This window comes from Pinus tabuliformis, chromosome X (genome assembly GCF_031772625.1).
Source record: "Pinus tabuliformis cultivar Carrire ecotype Pingquan chromosome X, CPIR1, whole genome shotgun sequence".
Classification (NCBI taxonomy): Eukaryota; Viridiplantae; Streptophyta; class Pinopsida; order Pinales; family Pinaceae; genus Pinus; species Pinus tabuliformis.
Window position 1 is genome coordinate 1,275,395,572 of NC_142308.1, and position 19,656 is coordinate 1,275,415,227.

A 19,656-nucleotide genomic window follows, 5' to 3' on the forward strand; every position below is an offset into this window, starting at 1 on the left:
CACAATGTCGACCACCACTTTGTCGTCCAACAAATGGCAATCTGTCCATGATAAAACGACGATGCCACTATTTTCATTGAAATATTGTTTTGACAACAAAACTATGTTATGATGAAAACTATAAGCGAAATGTGGGTGGGGGCGGTTCCCTCGTTGTTTTTGAATTCACTAGGTGGGGCATCCACATTATTCCAACACATGCCACCCCGCTAAAGTGGTTTGGCACTAGTAACATATTGTAGGTTTTCTTGTGTTTCCACACATTTTGTTTAATATCCCTAAAGGATCCCTAAGTTAGACACATTCTAATGACAAGGAAAGGAGCAGTTGAATATTTGGTCGTTTGAGAGGATCAAGTGTTATTTGTACTTTTCTGCATGGTTTGGGACTTGCACAATACAATTAGTGATGACAACATGGTTGCCAATGACAAGTAGAAGAAACTCGTAATTGGATTTACCAATATCCATATCTTCCTTCACAAAATGAAATAGTATTTCCATTATAAGGTATTTCCATACCATCTTGCTAGTGCCAAAGAAAGGGCCACGTTCAGTGAAGAAGGAAGAGACCTAACTTAGTTTAAACACTATTTCATACAAGTTATGTTTGCTTGCTTTTAGATTGTCTTTGATCTAGGATACCATTATTAGATTTGGATAATGGAATCTCCCAGATACGGCACATGATGGGGGCTAAGCTTATCTTGGAAATCTGGAGCAATGACTACCATTGGTGAAGTTACATATAGAATTAAGGTCTTCTAAAAGCTTAATAGGGCTTTACTAGAGTTTCTCAAATCTCTTGAGCCATAGAAAGGTAGACTAACTTATTCAACAAAATTGTTACTTTTTTCTTCTTGTTAAGGAGGCATGGTTTTTTGCAAGAGAATATTTCAAAAATCCCTCAACTATTCTAATTCCCATTTTTCTATTGATAGCAAGAGTGAAAATTGCTCAATTTATGGAGAAAACATAGAACACAAATCTTTTGACTACAGAGATAGCCTCTTGTCAATATTGAAGAGTTTCTACTAGCTTGTTTGAATTTAACCATTTGAGAATCAACATTATACAACTCAATTTTTTCCTTTTAAGTATTTCTTGAAATGTCTCAAGGGATCAAGTGATGTGATCCTCCACAAATATTTTCCTTTTTAGGTGAGGATAATGCATATTTGGAGAGGTGTTAGTGGACCAACCTTCAAGTATTTGAAAGCTTATCTTAGTTGTGTTGAATCTTCCATGGTAAACATATTCTACAATGTACAATAATTCCTACAGAAAACTAGACAACCTAAACTAAAAAGATATCTCAAAACGACTCTTAGTAATAAATGCTACAATTTATAAACATATTGCGGAAAACAAATAATAAAATTCAATAGTTGACTATCAAACGTGTCACTATTCTTCGTTTATTCTGAACATGAAAAAGTAAACCAACGAACTTAAAACTATGTATAAGTAAGTAAATTTGTTAATGCCCAACAAATGACCTCAAAACCAGGTCAATGGGACTAAAGAAGAGTACAGTCAATATGACTATAATGTGGGAGTGCAAGCACATCTCCTAGAAAAGTGGTAAAAACAACATATATAGAGAAAGAAACCAATGGTAATGTTGCGGCCATATAAAAACTGTGGTATAATAAATCACCATGTTTGTAAGCCCAATATTTTTACTTACACCACTCTGATTTATGGACAGTGCAAAGAGGGCAATTCGCAAAAGGCTATCCATCTCTATAGAGATATGATTGAATGTGATATGAAGCCTGATGTTTTTACTTATACCTCCCTAATATGGGGGGCACCACAAAGAAGGAAATATTTGGGATGCTCTAAAGCTATATGCAGAATTGTTGAAAAATAGTTTGGTAGCGAACGCTCTCGCTTGTAATGTTTTAATCATTACACTCCTAAATAATGAAGAATTGGAATTGAGAAGTGCGTTATGATGATGGTAAGGGGCTCGATCGACGAAGACTGAGGGCAGGACTGGAGCGGACGGGAGAACGAGAAGCTAGGGTTTACAGTCTTTAGCAGGCGTTGAACTCCATGGAAGGTCGCAAAGGAGGGAGCTCCACTCGCTCCTACAAGCAGGCTGTAGCCAACAGAGGTAAGAAGCCAATAGAAGAGGTAAGAGGTCTTGTTGAAGAAGGGAAAGGAAGCATGGAAGAAGAGCAAGAGGGAATCAAATCAAGGGAGAATAATAGCACAAAAGAAAAGGAGGAAGACGATAACGAATAGGGAGAAAAAACCAAGGCACATAAGGGACCATGTAAACCCAAAACTGAAGTCACACCCAATGTAGTTTTGAATGATCCTGCTCTGCAGGCACATAGGGACCACATGCGGACATATGCTATCATTTGTAAATTCATGGGAGTATGGCCCATTGAAAAGGAATTACAGACATGGATTAAATACCATTGGAAACCAAAAGGAGGCATTGACCTACATCTTGGATCAAAGGGATTCTTTACTGTGGTCTTCACAAATATTGAGGATAAAAACAGAGTGTTTGAAGGAGGGTCCTACTTCTACGCAGTTGCTGGCCTCTATATGAAACCGTGGATGATGAACTTTGTCCCGGAGTGGGAGACTTTCACTTCAGTTCTGGTTTGGGTAAGACTTTACTCCCTTCCTCTTGATTACTAGCAAACATAATCGTTAATAGCCATAGGAAATAAATTAGGACGTTTTGTCAAAGCTTCTGAAGCCACCAGAAGGGGAAAATACACTTCCTTTGCATGAATTTGTGTGGATATGGATCTCTCCAGAGCTCTAGCGGATGAGGTTATCTTGGAAGATTTTGATGAAGAATGGGTACAAACAGTAGATTATGAACATATTCCATTTAGATGTAGCAGATTCCATGAGCATGGACACCTTTTCAAGGATTGCCCTCTCAGTAAAATAGAGAACAAGAGCAAAGCTACCTCAGTGAAAGATACTGAAAGCTTTCACAAAGTGAGCCATAGAGGAAAAGGGGGCAAAAGGGGACTTAAGCAACATCATGCAGAAGGGCCTAAAGCCAGTCGGAACAGGTAACAAGTACTCGACGAAGAATAAGATATAACAAAAGTAGATCAGGGAATGGAGGGAAGTCCAGAGGAGAAGGAGAAAGAGGAAGACAAAGATCAAACAAAGGATAATAATAAACAGAAAGAGGATATGATGAGCTATGTAGAACTGGATATGGACTAGGAAATGACTCAGAGCGAGATGGAAGTGGGGGACCATGAACTACAGGAGATTCTTGATAGAGAAACCCTAGATTTGGAAGGGTTCTTGAAACAGGGAACCATGGGAGGGGTAGACTCGTTACCTCAAGAAGAGTTCACTAGAGTACAACAACTGTACTTATGGAAAACCCGGGCTAAAGGGATGGACAGGAAAAGTAACACTGCAATATAGTTTAACAAAGGTGTGAAATCTATGAAAAACGCACCAGGATTAGCACCTAGATGCCTAGGAAAGAAAAGAGGCAAAAAAAAGCAGAATGAGCTGTTGATGGAATGTGGAAAGCTAATGATAGATTCAGGTAAGATGAAAGACCTAACCAGTTACTCCTTCACAAATATTTAATGATGAAGTTCACTTCTTGGAATATCAGGGGTTTAGGTAGTAAAAGAAAACAAAGATTACTTAGTAATAGAATAAAACAAGAAGCTCCGGATATGATTTTTATCCAGGAAACTAAATGTTCCATTCAGAAAATATGAGAAATATATAGCAAATGGCTCAATCGATTTGCGTTTCTAGAAGTCAAGGCATAAAGTACATCAGGAGGCATTCTTACTCTTTGGAACCCCCAAAAGATTGGTATAATAGATGTTGAGGCTTCTAGAAATTATTTATCAGTGGTTATTCAGCATGTGGGGGATAGGGAAACCTATCTGGTCACGAATGTTTATGGCCCTCAGAGAATAGATGACAAACTTAGGTTTCTAGATTCTCTTGTGGATCTCAGAGAGAGATATGTAGAGATACCATGGATTTTGGGTGGGGACTTGAACATGATCAAATCACTATTGGAGAAAAAAGGGGGAACCAGAACTCTAAACAAAGACTACTTATCTTTTCAAACTTTTATGGATACTATGAAGCTAGTTGACATTGTTTTGAGTAATGGTATCTTTACTTGGAACAATAAAAGAGGAGGAGAGTCTCAAGTAGCCTCAAAGTTAGACAGATTCATCATCTCAGAGGACCTTATGCTCAATGATAAGGAAATGGTAGCGAGAATTCTCCCCTTTGGAGGATCAGATCACTGGCCGGTTCAACTGGAGGTCAAGGGCATTGGTACCCCCAGGAATAGACCTTTTAGATTTGAGAATATATGGCTCACCCATCCAGATTTCACCAGCAACATTTCAAGTTGGTGGTCTGAAGATTTGCATATTCAGGGTACAAGTATGTTTCTTCTTCACAAAAGACTAAAACACATCAAGCTCAGGCTAAAAGATTGGAACAAGAATGAATTTGGCAATATTTTTGAAGGAAAAAAAGATGTTGAAAACAAATTGCAGGAGCTCAACCAAACCCTTATCACGGATGGCTTTGATAAAGTCAGAAATGATAAAGCCACCAAATTCCAGCAAGATTGGGAGAACTTATGTAAACAAGAAGAAATATTTTGGAGACAAAAATCTAGAGTGCAATGGCTAAAAGAAGGAGAGTGAAACACCAGATTTTTCCACAGATCCACCTTGGCAAACAAAGCCCATAATAGAATCTCTTCAATCAAGGATGAGGGAGGGAAACTTCTTAGTTCCCATGAAGACATAGAAGTTGTGTTAGTTTATCACTTTCAGGGGATAGCAAAGGAAACCATTTCAGACAGAGAGCATTTCATCAAGGACTTAACAAGACATATCCCAAGACTAGTGTCCGGAGAGGATAATTTCAACCTCAATAGGCCAGTGACTGAAGAGGAGATCAATGAGGTCCTCAAGGAAATGCATAATGGTAAAGCGCCAGGCCCTGATGGTCAATGTTGATTTCTTTAAAGCTTGTTGGAATATTGTTAAAAAGGACATTCTGAATGTAGTAGAAGACTCCAGGAGGAATAGAACTATTCTGAAGGCACTCAACACCTCCTTCATCTCTCTGATCCCTAAACAGGACAATGCCCTAACTCCAGATAAGTTTAGACCCATAGCATTGTGCAATGTGGTTTACAAGATAATATCCAAGGTTGTAGCCAATAGACTCAAACCTCTTCTTCCCACTCTTGTATATGGGGAACAATCTGGTAATGTGGAAGGCAGGCAAATTCTCAATAATATCATTCAAGCACAGGAGGTGGTGCACTCACTGACTAGCAACAGGAAGGCTGGAATGATCATGCAACTGGACCTAGCCAAAGCTTATGATAAGTTGAACTGGACCTATATTAGGAGGGTTCTTATTGCTTTTGGGTTTGATCATAACTGGGTTAGATGGGTCATGGCCCTGGTAACTTCTTCCAACTTTTCCATTTTGGTAAATGGTTCTCCCTCCGAGACTTTTATTCCCTCAAGAGGCCTCAAGCAGGGTGATCCACTCTCTCCCTTTCTCTTCATACTCATGACGAAAGGACTTGGTCGGTCTATCAAGCAGGAAAAAGAAGATGGAAAAATCAAGGGTCTCCAACTTTCTGAGAATGGACAGTCCTTGACTCATCAACAATTTTTTGATGATACCATGTTGCAGGGAATCCCTACAGTCAAAGAAGCTCTTGCATACAAACAACTTCTAAGTCACTTTGCCATGGCTACAGGTATGGAGGTTAATCTTTCCAAATCTAAGATTTTTTTCTTTAATACCAATATTGCTATTCAAAGGAATATCTCCAGAATTCTGGGCTTTCAAAGGGATTTCCTACCTTCAAAATATTTGGGAGTTCCTCTAACTGCTAAACCTCTGCATAAGAGCATTTGGGAGCCGGTGATTAATAAGATGCAGGATAAAATCAGGAATTGGACCATCAGATCTTTAAACTTGGCTGGTAGGTTGGTGCTTACAAAGGTTGTTCTTCAATCTATCCCAGTTTTCATGCTATCAGCACTCCCAACACCAAAAGGAGTCTTACAACAATTCAGAACCATTCAAAGAGACTTCCTCTGGGGTAAGGGGGAGAAAAGTAAGAAATGGGCCTTGGTAGCTTGGGAAAAGATTTGAAAACCTAAAAATCATGGGGGTCTTGGTTTGGACGATCCAGAGGTTCTAAGCAGGGCTTTAGGGGCTAAATTATGGTGGCGTTGGGTAAAAGAACCAAAGGCTCAGTGGGCTAGTATCTGGAAAGAGAAATATGCCAGCACTTGGCAAATTAACGATCATATAAGGATGTCTGGAAGTATAAAGGGCTCATACATTTGGAATAAGGCCTGGGAGAATAGAGGCTTAGTACAAAAGAACAGCTTCTGGGAAATCAGAGAGGGAGATCTGGCACTATTTTGGGAAGATAAATGGCAACAAGAACCGATATTGTTAAAAGAGGATTTTGTGGACCTCAAGATAGAGACAGACATCATAGGGTTATCTAAGGTCAAAGATTTTTGGGACCAAACCAATAATGCAGGAAAATGGAGAAACTGGAGGAACATGGTTTACAGGGAAGACAACCCCTTGAAAGCTAAAGTAGAGGCTCTTATGAAAATGTTGGAACAAAGGAAGATTCTAGTAACAGGGGGGCATGACCAGTTAAGATGGGGCAACAACAATGAGGGTACCTTTAATCTTAAGGAGGAAAAATGCATACTCCTTGAGCTGGATTCTCTTGCTCCGGATAGAATTTGGCAGAATCTATGGAGGCATCAAGGCTGGATGAAGATTAAACTCTTCATGTGGCTGGTTTATCATAAAAAAATTCTAACTTGGGATAACATTCAGAAAAGGGGTGTTCTGGGGCCTTCCAGATGCCAGCTCTGTGAGGCCCAAGAGGAAACTATGGAACACCTCCTCAACAATTGCATCTTTACCTTTAGGTTGTGGGATTATTTTGCCACCATCTTCGAAAAGACCGACAGGAATAGAGGGAGTATTATCAATACCCTAAACAACTGAAGGAAAAAATTTTTTGATTATGAAATTCTTGGCTCAGCTTGGGCTCCTACGCCTAGGTTCATTATTTGGAATGTTTGGAAAGAAAGGAACAACAGAATCTTTAAAAATGAAAAGAAACCCTTCCAATGTCTTTTTGAGCAAATCTTGATACAATTTAAGGAGACGGTCAGTACTACTGTGCGAAATCACCCTAAGAATCTACCTTCAGACGTTGAAATGAGGATTCTCCGACGGTTGGGCTTGCAGGGACTTATTCCTCAGGGCTTGGACAGAAAGTTTTGGATAATGGATACTGAGTAGGACTACTGGTATCCTCCCCCTCAAGGTTTTATGAAATTTAACATTGATGGGGCCTCAAAAGGCAACCTAGGCAATGCTGGCTTTGGAGGGGTGTTAAAGGATGAAAATGGAAATATCCTTTCCATCTTCCATTGCCATTTAGGATAATCGACATAATGTGATTATCGAAGCTGAATCTGAGTTAATCATCAACTCGGTCAAAAGAATTAGTTGTGGCACAGGGCTGAAGAAGGTTTCAAAACATTGGACGTTGATCTAGGTCTTTCAACAGATCTAGCTCCACCTCCTGGGCCTATGCACGGTAAATTTTAACCATGTGTGAAGGAAGGCCAACAAACTGGCAGATTTTCTGGCTAATCAAGGAGTCAATTGTACCATTAGCAGGGTTGCGATGGGTTGGCAAGGGTTGCCTTAGAATAGACTTAAGGAATAGTGTTGCTGCCAAGCGGATGAAGATATGATGGTGTATCGTAATAAAGCCATGGAGGCTGTGTCCAGATAATTGGGTATCGTTATGAGTTGTTATTTTTTCCTCGTTTTGTTCCTTCATGGGTTGCTCGTTAGATTCTATTGCCCGGGTAGTTGGCCGGAGGGATGGGGCTTTACTTTATATGGGTTCATAAACTGGTGCAAAGGGGATGGAGTGAAAATCCGGAATCCGGGCTTTCCTGGCGGCCGGAAAACCCTTGATTCTCTTCACAGGGACACAATTTTTCTCGCAGAGTGGTTTTTTGTTTATCGGGAGCCTTTCATGCTGGAAGCGGTTTTTAAGAATTGGGAGCGATCCCACTCAACTCGCTACACGTGGCTGAGGGGTGGGTACGAATACTGCCCTCATCGCACGCTAACTATCAGTGCTTTAGACCCGTGCGATATGATCCTCTGCCGTCGGATCAAGCACGACGGATCTACGGTTAAGAATCAATGAGCATGTAAGTGGGTCCATGCAGTTAAGCGGCGGGTTTTTAGGCATTGCGATATCTTCCTCTGTCGTCGGATCAAGCTTGGAGGATCTATAGTCAGGAAACATCGTGCATGTCTGTGGGTCCATATGGTTAATCAACGGGCTTCTTGGCATTGTGATGTCTTCCTCTGTCGTTGGCTCGGGCAAGGAGTTTTGACGGTGGAGATTAAAGGCTTCCAGGCTGATTTTCGTTTCGAGGATGTTAGGTATTTCATTGGTACGAGTGTTAGTCCCCCATTCGGTTTTTGGTGGGTCGAATGTTTGGCCTTGGTACTGTCTAGCATTTGAGGGTTTTGCTGTTTTGATGGTAGGGATCGAGGTTTTTACCCCTAATTCGATGCCCTTGGTTTTTAGAGAGTAGTTTTTACTTGATCCATGGTTTCACGTGGATGGTTGTATTCTATGTAAATTATTTTCCGATTTAATGATAACGAAGGTATGACTCTTGCTTTAGCGAAAAAAAGAAGAATTGGAATTGACATTCAAGTTTTCTGCTGAATGTGCCAAAGTCAAGGCTACCAAGTAAAATAGTTCAAGTTTTTTAAAGTGGAGGCTATAATTAACACACGTGGTTTTATAATGGGTTCATGGTTCCTGCCAATTTATATGCTTCTTTGTAAACTTTTGAGGGATCCAACCTATACCAGCATGCTAAAACAATCCCATTTATTTGAGTGCATTTGCACGAATCCTTTACCAGTCAACTTTGTATGGATGTTATTGGTATTGAAACCAATTAGAGAATGATACTTTTTTTTCAGTTAAGTTTGGATTGATTCAACTTGATTCTGCCCATAGATTTCGCATGCAATTGATGCAACATGCGTATAACTAAAGGCACTTACATGCGAGTCTCTGATTTTCAATTATGCTATTTGTAGGAGGTGGAATCCGAGGAGCATTTCATTTTCAAGTGTCTTGAATCCCATATACGATGACATTAGGGGAAAATACCATTGCATCTTTCTGGATTTGGCAAGATCACTATCCACTGGCATCTGGTATCTTGAGCATAGGTGTTCAACGCTTTAGATGCGTGAGGTGTCCTAGCCTAAAGGTTTCTTTTGGACCCTGCATTGTCAAATTGATTACCTCCATGTTGTTTCAACATTTGGTGTAGCTTAGAAATAGATAGATCATCTGGTGGTCAACACACCAAGCACTGAGTCAATGAGTCAACACTTGGTAGAGCTTAGCAATAGATAGATCATTTGGTGATCTACACACTAGGCACTGAGTCAATGAGCCAGTCGAGCCTTTCCCATTAGGGTTAGAAATACCTATCTCTGACATAGACTAGATCAACAGTCTAATATTGGCCAAATCCAACATAATACATGTAGTCATACATTTTATATATCTCAATTTTTTTTCAAATACTCTTTCTATAGTATTTATTCTATTAAAAATAATAGTTTTTAGGTTTCGTCCCCGCCAAGTCACGGGGTTCAAACCTCATGGAGAAGGATCGAGGAATGAAAGCCACTATGGGGAATTAAAATTCCCAAGGAGCATCGAGGGTTGACCAAAGCATCACACGATCTTGGTGATAAGCATCTCATGGTGGGTGGATGAGTCTTCTTCTAACCAATAGGCAGATTGGCCTAGACCTAGACTTAGCCTAGTTACAAAAATAAATTTTAGTGATTTAGTTTTTGAAGATATTCTACTCTAATCTTTTATCCCTTCTTTGTAACTTTGCACCGTGAGGAACAATTGCCATTTATATTTATATTTATAAATTTCAATGAATTTATGAAGTACACGAGTCAAAAAAATCTTAAACAAACCAAATGAAACTGTAGCCGCTCTTGCAATTTCCCGCCATTTTATGATATCATTATGTGTCTCATTACTCTCAATTGGCTTTCATTTCCCTCCCAGCATTTCACTTTGCACCATTGGTATTGGTTTTTGGCTTCGAATGCAATCCTTTTTCCATCAAAGGAGTTTTGTGAAGCAACAGTATGCCGCCCGCTACCGACAAATTCTCCACACTACCAGATGCCATCCTCTGCTCCATCCTTTCTAAAATCCCGGTTAAAGAGGCCATCAGATCTTCCCTTCTCTCCAAGAGATGGAGATTTCTGTATACCCAAATACCCCAACTCATTCTCTCCCCACATCTTCTTTTAGCCCCTCTACATCCTAATCCCCTGTCCATTGCAACGGTGGAGAATATCATCTCCAAAATTCTGCTCTTGCATTCCTCTGATCTGGATGTCTTTTATCTATCCAACGACGTTTACCCGTCCGCGCGCGTATGCATTGATAGCCAATGACGGTTTACTCGCGACAGTGTGTACAAATGGGCCTAGTTACCAGAAACGGGACGATGTCCGCTGTTTCTGGCAGAAACCTTCGGAGAAACGCAACCATGCTAGAAACGCCGTCTGCAACGGCCGTTTTCGTTTCCACGGGCAAGAAACAGTTTCCCGCGAAACGAAACCGTTTCTTCTCGCCGTTTCCAGATAGACTTGCAGTTAAATTTATTTTTTCGAACTCGGGTTAAATGTAATTTTTTCAAACCGTCGGTTAAATGGAGTTTAATTAGCAATTGATTGTTAGTTTTTTGGATACAGAGGGTTGAATCCAGTTTAATTCGCAGTTCACTGTTAGTCTGCTGCAGTGGACTGTTAGTTTTCTGGAAATTAAGCCTAAGCACTCCAGCGTATTGTGAGCGACAGCTGAAGAAAGAACTGCTGTATTTTTGAGAGAACAGAAGGTATTGTGAGAGCGCTGTCAAAGAAAAACACCAGTTGTCAAGGATTTAAGCAGAAGACCAGAGCGAACCCATCATTACTCAGATGCAAGCAAGGCACAGATCAGAGCCAAGCAGCTTCACGCCCGCCAAGCAGCTTCACGCCCCCGTTGAGTTATCTTCAACAGCATTGTCAGTTCTATTGTCAAAAGGTACTGCCTAAGAACTTCAATCTTTGGTTTTTTTTAATGAGATGTCATGCGTGATGTTAAAACTATTTGCAATATCAATGATCTTAAATATACGCCGGGTCATGCTCTGTATCTCGGTTTATTTAATTCAACTTGAGAGTGCGATAAAATTATGGCATATTTGCTTATACTGCTTAGAAAGGGGCGGAACAATGGATAAGCATTGGAACTGTTATCCATTAACAGGTTGGATTTCAACCAGCCGTTTGCATGGTGATGCCCATTCCAGAGAGGTTTTGATAAGTACAACAAGGTCAAGTTGAATAAATTTTCATTCATGATCCTTGTTTCCAACCTGCAGTGTAGGTAGTTTTGAAACTAAAAGTGAGATTAGCTAAAAAATCGAAACGGAAATAGACAGAACAGGGCATTCACTATACGGATGGCTCATAGACTCCGTCATAGAGCACAAGAGTCATGCCCATATAATGGTAAAAGTAGTAGTCAGGTATTTTATTACCATATGCGACATAGAGTTCAAAAAAATTACAGAAGGCACAAGAAAACAATAGTGAGAAGTGGTAGAGTAAGAGAACGAAATTGAATAATACAAAATTTTTGGTAGGTCATCTTTTCATTCGTTGTGGACGAAGAGTCTCTCCCCTTAAAACCATATCAAATAAAATAAATAAACCATTCAAGAGTCCTTACCGCCATTGAAATTATAAACGAACCTACGACCAACTCATTTACTCCAACAGTGTAGATGTAGAGCGAAATATTGAGAAATTATATTGAAACACGGTGTGTGTATATATATATATATATATATATATATATATATATATATATATATATATATATATATATCCCCTGAAACACGATCTAACAACACGGTGATACGAAGTAGACAACATGCATATGTATAAGGTTTAAATGCAGCTATTGTTCATTATTGTTCGTCATGATTTTCTTTGGTTTCTTATAAAATGAAATCATGATTTTAATCTATGGGTTTGAGGTTCAATAACTTGTGATTTTTGTCAATCACCGTTTTTAAATAAACATAGCTATATTAAATTTACCACATAAATTTTACTTATAATTTATAATTATATTTCTATTAAATATTATACTTTTAGTTTTCTTTTCCAAAATTTTTGGTTCCGTAATTTAAAAATAAAAACAAACCCTTTGCTATAGATCGATCAAGAATACTTGTTATGTTTGAACCTTTGAAGGGACATACGACCAATGCGTTTACTTCGATAGTGTAGATGTAAAACAAAATACCACATAAATTATATTGAAACCTTACTATGGCGGATTCATTCTTTGTAACTCAGTGAGAAGTTAATGAAAAAATTGTAGATTGCATCCATTAAGTCGAAGACCAAAATCGTGAAAGCTTACTCTAAGCAGCTCAATCAATCATAGTTAGTAAAGATCAATAGTCACAATTACCAAATAATTTATTTATAAGATTGTGGGCTATTGTTGACCATTTTGCCCCAACACTTTTTTGGCTATGCTTAAAATTCCACTAGGATAGAGATTTTTTCCAATTACGTTTTTTTTAATGGTATTTTATATTTGAAGAATTTTCACAAATGTTGTGAAGATTTAGAAGTTTTGTAAATAGATTTTTAATTTGGAAAACTTAAAATAAATATAATTAAATAAAGTGATGAGAATTATTATTAGGAATTTTACTTTGAAATTATATAATATCTATTATTTTAATATAATATCCAACTCGTATTTGAGTAAAAAGGAAAAATCAATATGAGAACTCAATGTTACCAATCAACATACCTAATTATTGCTAGTGCATAGCCCCACACACACATATATTTAGAGAGAGAGTGAGTGTTATGGAACAAGTAGTTATATGTTATTAAAATATCACTGAAGCCATGTATCATGGGATTTTGTAAAATGAATGAGATCAGGAGCTAGTCCTTTTCTCTGGAGCTAGTCCCTCCGATGCTCGAAGTAAGGTGATTTAGATGTTTGAAAATTTGAAAAAAGATAAATAATTTTATTTTGTTTAAGTTTTCCAAAATTTTCTTTGATTTTCTCTTCAAATTTTTAGTTAATTATATTTTTCTAATTAGGTGTCAATTTTTTAATTTTATTTTCTGTAACTAATTTTCAAATATAAATTGTGCAGATTAAAATTGGTTGCAGAGGAGAATCATTTATTTTTTATTTCACTCATTTCTCATTGCAATGGAAGAAAGTTCACCAATGTCACAAAGTAGACCGCCCCTTTCCCAACAGAAATCTTCCATAGAGGCATCCAAAAAAATCCAAAGCAAAGAATATCAAGAAGCAAAAAAAGCCTTTGAGGCAAGGTTATGGGCAGCTGTGAAATGCACTCAATCTTATAGCGGAGGATCAAGTGGATCATCTGGTTCAAAGGTTTGGTTGTGCCCTTATTGTAAAAAACAAAAAACGGGGAATGTAGGAAGAGTTCGATGGCATTTACTTGGAATGGGGAAAAAAGAACAATCAACTTTATGTGACAGTGTACCTAAAACAGAAAAAGCTTCTCTAATTAAGCAATTTAATGAACTTGAAAAGCTTAGACATATTGTTGAAGGTTTAGTTCAAGCTAACAACAATCCTAGTGGATTGACAATTGGTGGTCCACACTCTTATTCTCAACATCAAGTTTCTGTTTCTCACCTTCAAAACTTATGGGATGTAAAAGGAAGGGGAAATCTCGATGCATCCATTGGACGATTTTTTTTTGCAAATGGCATATCTTTTAATGTTTGTAGGTCTCCTTATTGGAAAGAAATGGTAAGGGATCTAGTTAGCAATGCTCCTAAAGGTTACAAGCCTCCTAGTTATGAAAAGATGAGGACAACCGTGTTATCTGAAGAGAGGGCTCGAGTTGAAGCTAGACTTCAAGACATTAGAGATAGTTGGAAGGAATCTGGGGTCTCCATTGTCTCAGATGGTTGGACAGATGTTAACCATCGTCCCCTTATCAATATTTTGGTTTCGAGCCCAAAAGGAGTTTTGTTTTTAAAATCCTATGACACTACAGGAAAGACAAAAGATGGTCCATATCTAACAGGTCTCCTCAAAGAGGCAATAGAGGAGGTTGGTAGAGAAAACGTGGTCCAAATTGTTACAGATAGTGCCTCAAACAATATCCTTGCTGGTGGGTTGATTGAGGATGAATATCCAACAATTTTTTGGACTCCTTGCTCTGTGCATTGCTTGAATTTGCTCCTGAAAGATATTAATAACATTGCATGGGTTGATAAAACTATAATTGAAGCAAAGATGCTACAACACTTTATTATTAATCATGCAGCATCCATAGCAATTTATAGGAAATATGCAAAACTTCAGCTTCTTCGATGTGCCGAGACTAGATTTGCATCTGCTTTCATTATGCTTCAACGCCTTATTAAAATGCATCAATCTTTGAGAGAGATGGTGGTATCAATGGATTGGCAAAGGTGGAAGGGTTCTCATACTGGGGATGGCCTAAAAGTTGAGGACATTATTATTGGTCTTTCTTCAGAGAATTTTTGGAGGAGAGTGGAGGATATTGTCACCCTTATTACACCTATTGTTTCCACCCTTCACATATTTGATAGTGATCAACCATGCTTAGGGGATGTCTTTGAGAGCATGGATCAAATGAGAGAGAAGATTCATGACATAATGGAAGATGAAAATTCTAGGATTGACAAAGACACCAGAAATGAAGTGTGGGAACTTAGTCTGACAAGGTGGAAAATGCTTCATAGCCCTCTTCATTCAATTGCATTTTTACTCAATCCTAAATGGTTTCATAAGAAACCATTGTCAGATGTAGAGGTTATGCAAAACTGGAACACTTTTATAAGTAGGTGTTACGATCGTCAGGATCGCACTACTTTACGGTTTGAGTTAGGAAAGTATTTGAGATCAGAAGACCACTTTGCAAATGAAGATTGTGCATACAACAGACAACAACTTGGACCCATCGACTTCTGGATACAATATGGTATAGGGACCCCCTTGCTTCATCGTTTGGCTATCCGTTTGCTTTCACAGGTATTCTTAATAACAAATACCTTTAATGTATTGATTTATTGTTTAAACAATTAATTCTAAAGCTCATTTTGGATTATTTATCTTATAAGATTTATTGATTGACTATGACTAACATAATTTTAATTTTATTATACAGGTGACTAGTTCCTCTGCATGTGAAAGAAATTGGAGTGAATATGCTTTCATCCATTCAACGAAGAGGAATCGCCTAGGCACAAAAATGGCACAAGATTTGGTGTTTGTACACTCAAATCTACGTTTGTTATCTCGACAACAACTAGAATACAAAACTGGACCCACGAGAATGTGGGATTATGGTGGTTCACAAGATGACGAAAATGATGAGCTTCCACTTGAGGTGCTACAAGACAATGTTGAAGACATGCTTGATGATACCATGAAGTCTATTGACCAAAATAATTCTTTTGGAATTGGCTCAAGCTCAACAACTATTCCAGAAAATGAGCTTCAAAATCTAGATTATTAGGTTTACTTGCATTTTGATATGAATTGTTGGAAGTGACTTTAGAGATACATATATATTCAAAAGAACAAATTTAATTATTTATATTTCAAATCTCTTATTCTTATCAATGTTTTCTATTTTCTTGGAATTAATGATGGCTAAATTTTTTGATCTACAAAATTATCACTTCCTTCTTAAAACTAAATTAGTATTTACAATTGTTTTTTTACAATTTCATGAGCAGAAACATTGCAGGTTTATGATTAATGCTTTATTTATATTGTTCACCTTTAATATGGTGTTTTTCTCTCTCCTCGTTTCTTATATGCGAAACCTCCAAACCTCGTTTCTCGTACCGTTCTCGTTTCCCGTTCCGTTTCTCGTTTCTCGTTTCTGATAACATAGCAAATGGGTGCGGTGCGCAGTATGGAGAAATGTTCAACACCTCACTCTCTGTGATTCCCCACAGAGGGAAATCCCACCTCCTGCCCTTTTTTCCTGTACTCGTCTCATTACACTCACACTCTACAACTACATTCTCTCCCCTCTTCCACCCCATTTCTCTGGATTCAACCATCTCACCACTTGCAACTTCAACTATGTGGAATTGACAGACCACTCCTTAGCCCACTTTATTTCACATCGCCCTCTTCTTCGAAATCTCAGCTTACAAAACTGCGTTGGCCTGCAGCAGCCTGCCATATCGGCTTCCAACATTACAGATTTGATTGTGTATAAGGGTGTGGAGGCTTTAACAGTGGACTGCCCGAAGCTTAATAACCTGCAGGTATACCTGATAAAGGATTTGAGGGTGAATGGGATACTGTTTCATGAGATTTCATGTTCAATTTGGGAACTCAACATGCAGGGTGGAAGTAATTTGATTGCATTGAGAGTAGAATCGCTTTCTGAGGAATACACAGCGGAGAGATTTATTGACATAATAGGGAGCTTCAAGTTATTGAAGCTGCTGCTCGTTTTTGTTGGGCCTTTGCTTAAAAGTGAAAAGGAGATGGATATTTCTCTTCTCAATGTGTTCGAGAGGCTTCCTTATCTTGAGGAACTATACATGGGTAACAACTTTCTGTCGGTAAGAACAGAATCTCTACATAACTTTGATGTGTTGAGTGCAATGAATGTTTCCATGGTTGTGTGTTTGAATTTGCTTCCTATATGTGTCAGCGTATCTATAATGTGCAAAACATGTTAGACAAGGCATATGCTGATGTGGTTTAGGAAACAGATTATCCAACCTGTCTTACATTTATTTAAATCTTACTATAGGCAAGCAGGCAGCGGGGTATGTTTACTTGGATTGTATATTCCATGTATTTGAGGAGAATAATTTAAGTAAATTGTTGACATTGCTCTATGACGATGAAATACCAGAATCTACCATCAACATAAATTTATGATACCTTAGCTTACTCAAAAGAATGCCCACTGTAGATATGCACATGTTGTAAAATTCTTCATTGGTATTGTTATTTTCCATATTTATGCCTTTTACCTTGTAAATGAGGGCAGAGATGGCTGACTGTAGTTTTGAAATGCAATGCAGGAGCTAGCAAACCATGCTATACCTTTGACTCTAACTCCCCACTTTCTAATCTCCGTAAGATAGTGGTGTACATACATCTAGATGGAACCAATGACAGGGAAATCTGTGTATTAGGTTGCCTTCTTCAGAGCACCCCTGCTCTACAGGAGATGGTATTTCGAACTGATTACGCGGATTCTGAAAGTCCAATGTGTACATGGTTTTTAGAAAAAGTGTTATATTTGAATAGAGCTTCAAAGCAAGCAAGGATAGTGGCTATGTGATGCATTAGAAGAATTAGCAGTCATGCTTTGTGTTACACGGGAATGATGTGTTTATGGATGAGATGTGGTTTTTGGTATCATGTTTATGGTTTTTCTGTTGCGTGTATTTTCTATCTCACACATTTGATATATTATATTATCTGATTAGCAGACATATTTGTTGGTATCATGTCTCAAGATTTATTGGGTTTTTTTAGTAATTAGTTGTTGATATGGTTTGTTGAGAATTTAATTCACCTTGGTCAAATGATGATATAGCCTTTGCATTTACATTCACCCTAGTCAAATAATGATTTTCTCACTTATGATGTAGCCCTTGCATTTTAGTTGTTATGGCTATTGGTCTAGTCACTTTTTTTTTCATTGTTTTTCATAGTTATATGGTGATAAGCTTCCATGAGAGTGCACTAACAATGCACTATTTCTCTAATTAATAGAAATATATTTAAAATAATTCAAAATATATATATATATATATATATATATTAAATATAAACTTATTTTCTATATTATTTTAAAAAACACTTGAAATAAATTCTATCATAACCCTAATTATATTTATAAATTTCAATTAAAAATTAAAACGAATTGAGAAAAGACACGTGTCAAAAAAATCTTAGACAAACCAAATGAAACAGTAGCCGCTCCTGCAATTTCCCGCCATTTTATGAAATCATTGTGTCTCGTTACTTTCCATTGGCTTTCATTTCCCTCCCAGCATTTCAGTTTCAACCGCTGGTATTGGTTTTTGGCCTCGAATGCAATCCTTTTTCCATCAAAGGAGCTCTGTGAATCAACAGTATGCCGCCCGCTACAGACAAATTCTCCACACTACCAGATGCCATCCTCTGCTCCATCCTGTCTAAAATCCCGGTTAAAGAGGCCATCAGATCTTCCCTTCTCTCCAAGAGATGGAGATTTCTGTATACCCAAATGCCCCAACTCATTCTCTCTCCACATCTTCTTTTGGCCCCTCTGGATCCAGATCCCCTATCCATTGCAACGGTGGAGAATATCATCTCCAAAGATCCAGATCCCCTATCTATTGCAACGGTGGAGAATATCATCTCCAAAATTCTGCTCTTGCATTCCTCTGATCTGGAAGTCTTTTATCTATCCATCGACGTTTATCCTTCCGCGCCCATATGCAATATTGATACCCAATGGCGGTTTACACGCGACAGTATATACAAATGGGTGCGGTGCGCAGCATGGAGAAATGTTCAACACCTCACTCTCTGTGATTCCCCAGATAGGGAAATCCCGCCTCCTGCCCTTTTCTCCTGCACTCGTCTCATTACACTCACACTCTACAACTACATTCTCTCACGTCTTCCAACCCATTTCTCTGGATTCAACCATCTCACCACTTGCAACTTTAACTATGTGGAATTGACAGACCAGTCTTTAGCTCACTTTATATCACATTGCCCTCTTCTTCGAAATCTCAGCTTATATAACTGCGTTGGTCTGCAGCACCCTACCATCTCGGCTCCTAACATTACAGATTTAGAAGTGCATGATGGTGTGGAGGCTTTAACAGTGAACTGCCCGAAGCTTAATACCATGCATCCATGCCTGATAAAGGATTTGAGGGTGAATGGGATACTGTTTCATGAGATTTCGTGTTCAATTTGGGAACTCAATATGCAGGGTGGAAGTAATTTGATTGGATTGAAAGTGGAATTGCCACATGAGGCATACAATTTCTCCGCGGAGAGATTTATAGACATAATAGGGAGCTTCAAGTTATTGAAGTTGCTGGTGTTAGATTTAACTTGAGAGTTTTCCTAATTACTTTAAACTCTTAACCAAGATCTACTCCTTTGTAAGAAATTAAAAAAAAAATAATGCACAGCGGAACTTACTTTCCATGCTCAAATGCTCCTGGTCTTTGATTGAGTTGTTGGCTCTTGAATCCTTCCAAGAGCTTGCAATCCTTCCAGTCTTCAATGGAGCAGACAATCTTTATGAGTTGATTGCAAGCCTTGGAGACTCAGCCCTTTTATAGCACTGCAAAACCCCAATCCTAGGGCAGCCTAAAATTTAGCTGAAACAAGTCAGTCTGAAATTTCAGATTGATTGAAATCAAT

At 38.3% G+C, this 19,656-nt stretch overlaps 1 protein-coding gene across 1 annotated transcript; it reads left to right on the top strand.

Annotated features, from left to right (window-relative positions):
* The first annotated feature begins 13,443 nt into the window (after positions 1 to 13,443).
* LOC149144647 (uncharacterized) lies at positions 13,444 to 19,345 on the top strand. The gene is made up of 5 exons (XM_089452217.1): positions 13,444 to 15,273; positions 15,410 to 15,631; positions 16,431 to 16,526; positions 16,608 to 16,829; positions 19,040 to 19,345. Exons 1-5 carry the CDS (start codon positions 13,444 to 13,446, stop codon positions 19,343 to 19,345), a joined length of 2,676 nt encoding a protein of 891 aa, XP_089308343.1.
* The last annotated feature ends 311 nt before the right edge of the window (positions 19,346 to 19,656 follow it).

Excerpts from the sequence above, each read along its gene's own strand:
- LOC149144647 (XM_089452217.1), top strand. The coding sequence starts at position 13,444 with ATGGAAGAAAGTTCACCAATGTCACAAAGTAGACCGCCCCTTTCCCAA. Across the intron at positions 15,274-15,409 it reads CTATCCGTTTGCTTTCACAG|GTGACTAGTTCCTCTGCATG; the intron begins GTATTCTTAATA and ends TTTATTATACAG. Across the intron at positions 16,527-16,607 it reads CGAAGCTTAATAACCTGCAG|GGTGGAAGTAATTTGATTGC; the intron begins GTATACCTGATA and ends CTCAACATGCAG.